The following is a 10,810-nucleotide window of genomic DNA, read 5'->3' as shown; positions in this document are numbered from 1 at the left end:
CTTAAAGTAAATTTCACCTCACCTTGTTGCAACTGCAGCTTCTCTGTAAAAGTGTTGGTAAACAAACATGCAAAGGAGAGGGCAGAGAAGGCAGTGCGGCTACACGGCAAAACATGGTAGAGGACTATTTGCGTAATTTCAGTCATTTTATTTTGCTGTGAAAATCATGTAAGCGCTGGACTTGGGTGTTATAAGGTTAAGGAAAAAGTGGCACCATGAAGGTGGCACCTGTTGGTGGCCTGGCAGCCGTTAGTATTTTTTATTTTTTATTTTTTGCCAGCGTTGCTTCCTCTGTCACTGTGTGACACTACTTTTTTCAACATGTGCAGATCACTCTGCCTCTTGGTGCATGACCTAACTCTTAAAGATGTCTGGACACGCCCAACTGCAGCTGGATGTCATTTCAACAGCAGTGGCCATTACTGCATTACTGTGATTCTTGTGTTTGCTACACTGATTTGATGAGTAAATACTTTTACGACGTCTTGTAGAAATTCAGCAGCAGGTTTACGTGCTTGCTGGTTGGGGATAACTTCGCTTATCCGTTATATCGCCAATAACATGTGATCATTCTGCTGCAATGTGACTAACAAGGATAAAAATGTACAACCCAGGACTTTATGTAAATTCCTCACCTTTTGGCAAACTCACCAGTCTAAGTTTAAAATGAGAAAAAACAGTCAGCGACTACATCAGTGTGGATCTGATGAGAAACTGGGTGTGGGGTTGAGGATGAAGGGTGTTCAGTTCACAGTATTACCTTATGTAGCTGGTTATCTGGCACCGTCAACAAAGAGTACAGTGTCTTTATAGATACTTAAAGTGTTTATGAGATTTGCACATTCAAGCAAACAAGTTAGTCTAACTTTTGTGAAATTTAAAATACACAAGTTAGTCTAACTAGTGTGCACTTAAAATCAAATTGGTTTAAGTATTCTGCACTCACAATAAACAGGTTGCTCTAAGTACTGTGAACTCAAAATAAACAAGTCAGTCTAACTATTGTGCACTCACAATTAACAAATTAGTTTAAGTAATTTGGACTTTTGTATAACAAGTTTGTGGGCTTAAAACACACAAGTTGCAAGTATTGTTGAGTACACCCAACTTATTAGATTTTAGTGTAGATTCAGGGCATAAATCAATTAGTCTGTAGTGAGGTGTCAGTATCTTAATCTTATCTTCTAAAACTCTAAAACATGTTTGCAGTGAGTGGAGAATGCAGAACTTCACAGGAGTATCTCAGTTAAAAGCATGCACAGCTCATTCTTGCTTCACACATGAAAACCACAGTCACACCTTCCCTAACCACACATACCATCACCATTAATCACTCAGGTCTCATAAACCACAACTCTGTCACTTCTCGTAAGAGCAGCAGAGTGTCTGTTTGCTGCAGAACATTGTGTAAATATCTTCATTTTGCTTTCAAATCAATTAAACCTATTTGATATAAGACCTGCAGGTGGATAACACAAAGGAAGCATATTGATGTAGAGATACAGCCTGTAAGACAATGTGGAACACAGGCAAGTGTTAAAACAAGATATAAAGTCTTAATGTCTTTTACTGCAAAAATCCTAAAGCAAGAAAATCTGAATATGAATGAAAATATTAAATGCAATATTATTAACTTTTATTAGCAGGTTTGCAAAAACCCTTTTTTCAGCAACAATGTCCTGCTTCATACTCAGCACAGTCTCATCTGAGGGTTACTGAGCAAAATATGGAATATGGCAGAAATGGAATGAAATATTCCTAAGTATGTTTTCATTAGTGTATAATCGCCTGAAAATAAGAATTGTTGTGTTTTTGTTACCTTAAAATGAGCTGATTATATCAGCAGAGAGGGCGGGTCCTCTTCCATAGAGGCACTTCCATGTTCCCACAGAGGCCTAGAGTGGACAAACCAAACACTGGCTCGAGGTAAAGCGTTTCATGCAATTTTCACAGCCACCACAGGTTGCCCTGCATTCTTGGAAGGGGAGAGTGATACGACGAGTTTGCAACCTGCAAACTCACCACTAGATGCCACAAAACAGCAACTGTTTAATCATAGCTCAGTAACCATAGGGGCCTGCAGGTGTCTAAAGCTTTGTATTTCTCTACATGTTGAAGCGGTGTTATCACTGACAAACTGTGCAGTGTGAGAATGGCAAGCTCAGCAGGCATAGCAACAGTAGCTAAGGAGGGTGGAGCTTAGCAAAGGGTCAATTAAGTCAAATAAAAGGAAAGTCATAGGATCACCGAAGTCATGAGGAGTCATCCCTGTGGGACTTTGAATATCTGTAGCAAATTTCACAGCAATCTTTTTTTTTATAGTTTTGGGACAAAATATTTCATTATGAACCACAAATGTCAACGTCAAGGTGGCGCCAGCAGAAACATCCAGGGATCACTTGAGTCAATGTTTTATAAACTTTTCCTGCTGCTTTATTGAAAACACATACACATGTTAAAACATGTATAGAAATGAGAAATAAATGCATTTAGGCTGAGTTAACAGGCCATCTCATTGGCTCTTGTCAGGAAAACAGCACAGGGCATTTTAGCCTAATTCATAAATTAGTCAAACACATTTAGATGGAATTAACAGGCTCTTGTTTTTTTCTCCCATCAGTGAACATATTTTAAATGCTTCATAAAAGGTGTACTAAAGGTATAAATCTTACATTTTCAGAATTTCCTCCAAAGTCTTATTGTTTGGAGACCAAAATGAAATCTCATGTGACCCACCTGTGGGTCCTGACCCAGTGTTTGGGAATTACTGACTTAAGTCATTAAGGATCATCCTCTGGGGAAATCAACACGCACTACCAGCGTGGCTAAAACTGTGTTACCATCTCTAACATGCTAAACATTAGTTGCTGTACCTCAGCATGTAACAAGAAACTATATATATTACAAGCCAACATGCCAAATGTTGCATGTTACTAAATTAGTGCATTTTATGATTTATTGCAGTGGTTAGTAAAGTCTCAGAGTGTAGGCCAAAGCTTGGAAAACAATTCCTGGATGTCTGTGAGATCATGATCATGTTATCTGATCACAGACACTCAACAGTGAGCCAGGATAGTCTGATATTGCTATTTGAAATAACTTCAGACTACACCAAATACATTTGGAAAGAAAGAAAAACTGTAAAGTTCTATATTCTATGGGATTTCCTCTTGAGCTGTGTATTTAAGAACACGTAATGACCATGCTGAGCAGATAAAGTTTTGATCAATAAAAACTGCTTAAACAAAATGCACATCCCCCCCTAGCCTGTAGTGCTATTTATCCATCTAGATTTTTTTTGGTGTGAGCTTTGCAGATATCAGTCATAGTGATGTCTGCCTTTCTTTCTATAAAGTCCCTGTAGATTCTACTGCAGAAAGAGACCAGTTCCTACATGAAACTGTCTACAACAAGCTCTGTGGATTATCTTGAGTAACCTGGTCATGACTTTTGGAAAGAGACACTGGTTTTGAATTTTTCAAGTGTGTTTTTATGGGGCTTTGGAGAGTAATTTAGTCCAGTTATACTGGAGATACTGGATTTCTACAGCCGTTATCTACAAAACTTTGCAGCTCACACCAAAACAGTCCAGATGGATAAACATCACAACAGGTAAGAGGAAAAGTATCTATTTTTGATTTTGTGGCGAACTGTACCTTTAAGATGAAAACAGCAAGTATTTAATTTCAGATAAAAAGGGAAGTATACTTTGATATTTGCATGTCAGTTGAGGTTTCTGAAAACTACAAGCTTTGCACCTCAAGTTATCCACCAATCCAGGTTCCATTCTCCAGCTCTGCCTTCTTTGACCTGCAGAGCCGTGTGACAAACCTCTCTCACAGTTGTCATACATTGGCTGATGCTGTTGTTGATTACTGCCTGAGGAAAAGTGTATTTTTATTACGCGTTGCCTTTATGTTGCCTAAGTGATTTATTTGCATACATTTCACGCTATTCTCACAAAAAAATCCTACAAAATACAAACAAGTCTGAACGTGTTCACCATTGTGAAAGATGTTTTTCAGTATCATGAGTCTTAAATCTCATACACACCAACATGTTATTGAAGATTGCTCTTTTAATTCTGAACTTACAGCAAATTTTACATGAACTATCTAAACCAGAGTGTTTTGTTTAAACCTCTCCACCAGTGCCACACCCTTATATTATTCTGTCACAGGGAGGTCTGGCTGCACAAATATAACAGACTCTGTCGTGTTGTGCTCTATTATGTGAAAGTTTTAAACAATCACTCTCTTCTGCTGGAAGCACAGAGGATACATACTGTATATACAAAGTGAGATTGGAAACTAAATATTTGAAATGGTAAAAGGACATGGTTCTCTTCTGAGCTGTGGGATACTTGCAGACAAACTTGTGAATAAATTCAAAAAGAAAGAGCGCAGGCATCTCCAAATGGAGCAGTTAAACTCTTTATGAAGTGCAACTAAGCTGCACAGAGCCATTAGTCTGTGTACACACAAGCAGTTGGTGTGTTAGTGTGAAACTCCAGAGAGACAAATCTTCACTCATATATTACTGAAGTTTCACACCAACTAGTATCTCAGACATTATTTATAGCCATTTAGCACATGCATGAGATGAGTTTGCAACCTCAAAATGAAAAGCAGCAGTGAGAAAAAACGTGGTTTGAATTGCTCAAAGCTGTGTATGTGCAGAGTTAATAATAGTCATTTCTTAGTTAGAAGTGAAACAGCTCTTTGTTAGATTTAACCACAAGCAAAATGCCTGAAATAATACATGCATTATTCTGATAATTGCCAGTATCTGAACATGAATCCAAATCTGCACAGAAAAGTTTAAATGCCTCTGTTTTTTAATTTAATCAACGGTTCCACAGGCTTTATGAGAGACAGTTCTCACAATCCTCTGGGATATTGTAAAAGAAATTATGTGGTGAAATGGAAGGAAGCAAACAAGCAAGAGCTTGTCCGTGTTTGGGCATGATGCACATGCCAAAATACAATGCCAAGAATAATAAAGAAAATACAGGCACATCTGTGCTGAGCTTTCCAGTGCCATGCCCAGTCTTGAATAAGCCCAGGCGTCTGCTGACATCATGAGCGTCTATAAAAACGGCTTCCAATGGGCAACCCTGCAGGCTATTGTTGAGCAAAACAAGAGAGAATGTATGAATTTGTAAGATTAAAGTGTGAAGGATGACTGAAACTCTGAATAACAAAAGAAGCAATACGTGACAGATGATTCTTGTGCAAGATTACATGACGAGAAAAGACAAAAGATGTGTGCTGGCTGAGCGCCAGGTGAAAAAGACTCTTACTGATTCATTTTACAGTGTTTACAGTACAAAGCATGTTACCTTGGTAATGCAACAGGTTTGGCTGGCACGGTGTAAGAGTCTTGCTCAAGAATTATGGCACTGAGTCAATAAACTCATCCTGTGTCAGAACGCTGAGAAAGTTGAAAACCTGAGGGATTTGACAGGATAACTAACCTGAGGCTAACAGTAACGGGTGTGGCTGTTGTACAATTTACAGTATAGCTTGTAGGAATAAAAGAGAAAGGTTCGCATGGATGCCCTGTCTTAATGCACATTAAGATAAAAAGTAATAAAGGATGAATGGAAAAATTAAGTCATTATGCTTTTAATGAAGTTTGCAGATAGCTGTGAGGTTTGAATGACTTTGGTAAATTGCATAACAAAACAGGATTAAATTTAATCACACTTTCTCCTCCCAATCATTACCCAAAATGAACCTGAAGAGTGTGTGTCATGGGTAGGGCAAGGCAACCATTTTAGGTAATGCCCCTCCCTTCACGTCCCCACCCACAGCAGAGGCAGCGGCAGCCCTGTGCCGCATAAAAGAGGGACAGAGGCAGACATGTGCATCTCAGTCCATCTCATTCTCTCCATGCAGTCAGACCTCCTGAGCAGGCGTCACAATGGTTTCTAGAATAAGCTCTTATTCTGTGCAGTCCGGAGGCCTTGGAGGATCAGGCCTTAGCATCGGTGGAGGCAGAGTGCAAAGGGCATATGCCTCAAGTGTGCATGGCGGTGCAGGTGGCAAAGGAGCAAAAATCTCTATTGCCTCCGGTGGTTATGGTGGTTTTGGTGGATATGGCGGTGGAAGTGGTGCAGGTAGTAGCAGTTACAGTTTTACCATGTCTGGTGGAGGTGGAGGTGGAGGCTACGGCGGAGGCTACGGCGGAGGCTTCGGCGGAGGCGACAGCTTTGATGTCGGAGCCAATGAGAAGGTCACCATGCAGAACCTGAACGACCGTCTGGCCTCCTACCTGGAGAAGGTGCGCAACCTTGAGAAGGCCAACGCTGAGCTTGAGCTCAAGATCCGCCAGTTCTTGGAGAGCAAGACCTCCCCCATTACCCGTGACTACTCTGCCTTTGAGGTCACCATTGCTGACCTGCAGGGAAAGGTACGTCATGTCTTCTGACTCCTGAATGAGATGTCAAAGCATGTCACACTATAATTTATTATATAATGCAACTATCAGATGAGTGTGTTTAAAATGAATGATTGGGACAGTGATTTACTCCAAGTAGCAATTCAATGTTTGAGACACCATGTTATATACAATGCATTAGTGAAGTGCATTATGTAAAATGAAACACTGCTTTATTACACAGATCCAGGATGCCATGCGTGACAATGGAGGTATCTACCTGGCCATCGACAATGCAAAACTGGCAGCAGATGACTTCAGAACCAAGTAAGTATTGAGACGAGAGACAGAAATAGTGAAAACTGTAAAGTTACAACACATGGAGGAAGTATAAATTGATGCTGAAGTGTAAATGTCTGATCTTCCTGCTGCCCCGCAGGTATGAGAACGAGCTTGCCATGCGTCAGTCAGTAGAAGCAGATATCGCCGGTCTGAAGAGACTGTTGGATGAGCTGACACTGGCCAGATCAGACCTGGAGATGCAGATAGAAGGCCTCAAGGAGGAGCTGATCTTCCTCAAAAAGAATCACGAGGAGGTGGGTTAGCAAGCGGTTAATTTGCTGTCTGTAATGTAGAATAAAATGCACTCAAACCACTCAGCCAACACCCACCACTTACGAAACTCTTTTTCTTCAACAGGAACTGGCAGCCATGAGGAACCAGATGAGTGGACAGATCAATGTGGAGGTAGACGCAAAACAACAGGTAGACCTCAATAGTGTTTTGGCTGAGGTCCGTGAACAGTACGAGAATGCAGCCAGGAAGAACAACAAAGACCTTGAAATCTGGTTCCAGACCAAGGTAAGGCAGACTGAGGCTGTGGCATTTTTTTGTTTATGTTTAAATATATATAGTTATATATGACACTGATGTTCTCTTTTGTCTATTGCAGTCAGAGGAGCTTAACAAGGAGGTGGCAGTCAACACAGAAAGTCTCCAGTCGTCCAAGTCAGAAATCACTGAGATCCGTCGCACACTGCAGGGCCTGGAGATTGAGCTACAGTCACAACTCAGCATGGTAAATGATTACGATCCTGAGCAAATCTCCTTTACATCTGATCAATGTACAGTATTTTTCAGTTTGTTCATTCTTCGTTCCTTGTCTCTTTGCTGTCCTCCTGCAGAAAGCGTCCCTGGAAGGCACCTTGAGGGACACAGAGGCACGGTACTCCATGCAGCTCCAGGCCCTCCAGATGCAGGTGACAGCCTTGGAGGAGCAGATACAGTGTCTGCGTGCCGACATAGAAAACCAGAGCCATGAGTACAAGATGCTGCTCGACATCAAAACACGGCTGGAGATGGAGATTTCAGAATACAGGAGGCTGCTGGACGGAGAGGGCAGGTAAATTGTCCTTTCATCACAAACTAATAACCAGTTGTGTAAATTAAAGATTCATATGCTGATTTTTAATGCAAGAACTGTCTTTCTCCCCCTCCACAGCATCGCGGCGGGTTCAGGCTCCTCCTCATCCTCCAAGGTGATAGTGGTCACACAGGAGATGAAGGACGGCATGGTGGTGTCCTCCTCTACCACCACCGCATAATCCGTCTCAATCCAGCAACACAACGGGGCAACGCCTGAAGGCAACAAGCACAACTTCTGAACCAAATACTTCCTTCACATACACATGTGAACGTAATAAAAGCCTCTCAGTTTGCTGACTATAACTGTGTTCTGTTTGTTTGACTTATTTGTGTCTCATTTCCAAATAATGTCATGATAGTGGCAATCTTTTTTCATGAACTTATTGTACTCATGGTCTTATGCAATTTCATATTTCATCCTCATACTGACAATCAGAATCAGGTTTGTGATCATACATCTTGCTGATTTTGGTCCATAAGAATAAACAAAAAGATATACAGAGAGATAAAAAGTGAGTACTACAAGTCAAGAATAAAAAAAGACAATAAGATCTGGGGAAAAAAAAGATAAAAATACATAAATAAAATATGTTATGTACCTGAAAGAGCTGTACAGTTTGTGCAGGAAGAGGAAAGTGATTCAAAAAGTTGGAGTCTGGGGTGGGAGAGGTCATTCATAATCTCACCTGCATGCCTTTTTAGGGTTAGGGTTGGTTATAGTTTGGCTTTTTTTCCCAAGACCAGTGTGAAAAATAGTACTTTTAAATTGGAACCAATACTGTAAAGGAAAGGAAGCACAAAATGAAATCTGGCTACATTATAGAATGGCTGTTTTTTCATTGCTTTTACTAATAACAGCAATATAAATTGGGTTGAGTTGGCGTTCTTGATATTCTACAAACTCTATCTTCAAACTTCAGCACTTCTTTTGCAGAGATATGATCATATTTGTTAACCTGAGGAAATGTTGCTGTCACCATACACATTGCATCTAATGTTTATATCCAGGTGTCCCATTGCCAGGGCCAGGGACGTACACACTTCCTGTATTTACACACCGTTGTTTTTAACTCTTGTCGCATGCCTTGTCCAGTGTTGGAATCCATTGGAGTGAAATACAACCACACTTAAACCCATTTAGCTTGGCATTTTAACCACATTTATGGTAGCTAGTAGATAATGATTGCTGCCAAAAACATATAGAGAGAGTGCTGCTGCGATGTTAACTAGCAGCTTGGTGATGCGTCCCTAAGGGACAACTATTTCAAATGACAGCAACACTCAAATATGGCACCGCAACTGTGTTGTGTGTCGGCCTGATAGGTACCAGATTTATATGGCACCAGGTTTTTGTACCCAACACTACTCAGGGTCCTGCAGGTGTACATCTCCTTAAGGGATTGCAGATTGCAGCCAGTCACCTTCTTGACAGAGCAAATGATACACTGCAGTCTGCCCTTGTGGCAGCAGTGTACCGGTGATGGAGGAGGTGAGGATGGACTCATGATGGCAGTGTAGAAGTGCACTATCATTGTCTCTGGCAGGCTGAACTTCCTCAGCTGCTGCAGAAAGTACATCCTCTGCTGAGGTTTCTGCTGCGGCTGAAGAAGATCAACCTGTCAGAGACTTACTTTAGGTATCTGGTAGGTCTGAGATTACTGTACTTGACATTATTATGTGTGTAAAATCTGCTCAGAATGAAATAATAACAGCTTGAGGCTGTAGTGGTGTCAGCCACATTAGGTCCTTGATCTAAAAAGATAAGAGAAATTGATTCTGTGAAAATAGGGCTTCTAATGTGCATCCTGAGGCTAGTTGTGGAAATCTGAGCAAAGTGTAATAATACTCTCCCCTCTCCTCAACAATTTCCTCTGAGATAGATACCAGTGAGTTCAGGACTTAAGAGGCTCCAGGGTGTTCAGCAATACAGCACTACAGCTGTGCAGCTCTGAAGCAGAGCATGTGTTCACAGCCTGCTCAGCAGGATTTTTTCTCCTGTAATTAAAGATTCAATAGCAAACATATTTAGGAGCATGTCTATACAATGTACCAACTAGACTGGCAACTTGTCAATGGAGTTTGCTTTACTGTCATCCAATGCATTCTAGGATAAGCCCCAGGCCATCCTTACATTGATTAAAGCTGCATCAACTAATGTCTGGCCACTGGGGGGCAGAGCATGTCTGTATTTTAGGAAATGGATACCAGATGTTGCCCATTTATTCCAATTAAAGTTTAGCCTTTGTAGGTTATGGAATATTACATTGAAATGTTTAAAAAAATCATAATATACATAAACATTATTTTTGTGAGTCCTTATAATGGTGGTCCATGAAAAATTGCTTCATGAGTAGGGTGACCATATTTTCAAATCCCCAAAGCGGGACCCTTCAGTTTACCGCACCTTCATACATGTGTACATATATATGCAATTATGCACGCACTATTTAATCAGAATCAAGGGACAGTTATTTCCCTTAGTTACTTAACACACCTTTTAACATTGTGGACGCCATCAATGCAGCATTTTTGTTGGCAGGTACGTTACAAAGGAGCTCTTTGGACTGACTTTGGCATGACAGCTTACTGTTAGCATGCTGAGTCGAAGTAACCTATGCAGTCATAGTCTGCGAAACTTGTCTATGACTCATATTGCACACTGATTGATTTATGCACAGACAAATCAGTGTTGAATTAAGTCGTGTGTTGCATTGTTTGTTTTTATGTTGAGTTAGGTAGTAATGAAGGTCACAGTACATGATAAATGTCTGTGTAAGAATGATATAATTATCATTTTAATGTTGTTGAAAACTGGGACAATTTAGTGTTTTACAATAATTTGTCGAGATTTGGAACATCCAGCTTGAAAAAAAGAAATAAAAATTGTGAGGTCTGGTAATTGCATTTCTGAGCCATGTGGTTTTTTTTAGTTGCAGTAATGTAGTTGGCTATTGAGACAAAATTGGCAGGAAGGCTGACTCTCGTAATGCTGTACTTCCTTCCT

The 10,810-nt window shown here is 40.5% G+C and overlaps 1 protein-coding gene across 1 annotated transcript; it reads left to right on the top strand.

Annotated features, from left to right (window-relative positions):
• The first annotated feature begins 5,865 nt into the window (after positions 1 to 5,865).
• Positions 5,866 to 8,109, top strand: krt15 (keratin 15). The gene is made up of 7 exons (XM_084715969.1): positions 5,866 to 6,414; positions 6,626 to 6,708; positions 6,821 to 6,977; positions 7,081 to 7,242; positions 7,334 to 7,459; positions 7,566 to 7,783; positions 7,883 to 8,109. The coding sequence occupies exons 1-7, from the start codon at positions 5,926 to 5,928 to the stop codon at positions 7,983 to 7,985; spliced, it is 1,338 nt and encodes a 445-aa protein (XP_084572095.1). The 5' UTR covers positions 5,866 to 5,925; the 3' UTR covers positions 7,986 to 8,109.
• The last annotated feature ends 2,701 nt before the right edge of the window (positions 8,110 to 10,810 follow it).

The sequence above is a fragment of the Lutjanus erythropterus genome, chromosome 3 (genome assembly GCF_056507025.1).
Source record: "Lutjanus erythropterus isolate fLutEry1 chromosome 3, fLutEry1.hap2, whole genome shotgun sequence".
Lineage (NCBI taxonomy): Eukaryota > Metazoa > Chordata > Actinopteri > Lutjaniformes > Lutjanidae > Lutjanus > Lutjanus erythropterus.
The sequence above is the reverse complement of the archived record's forward strand: the minus strand, read 5'-3'. Positions and strand labels throughout refer to the sequence as shown.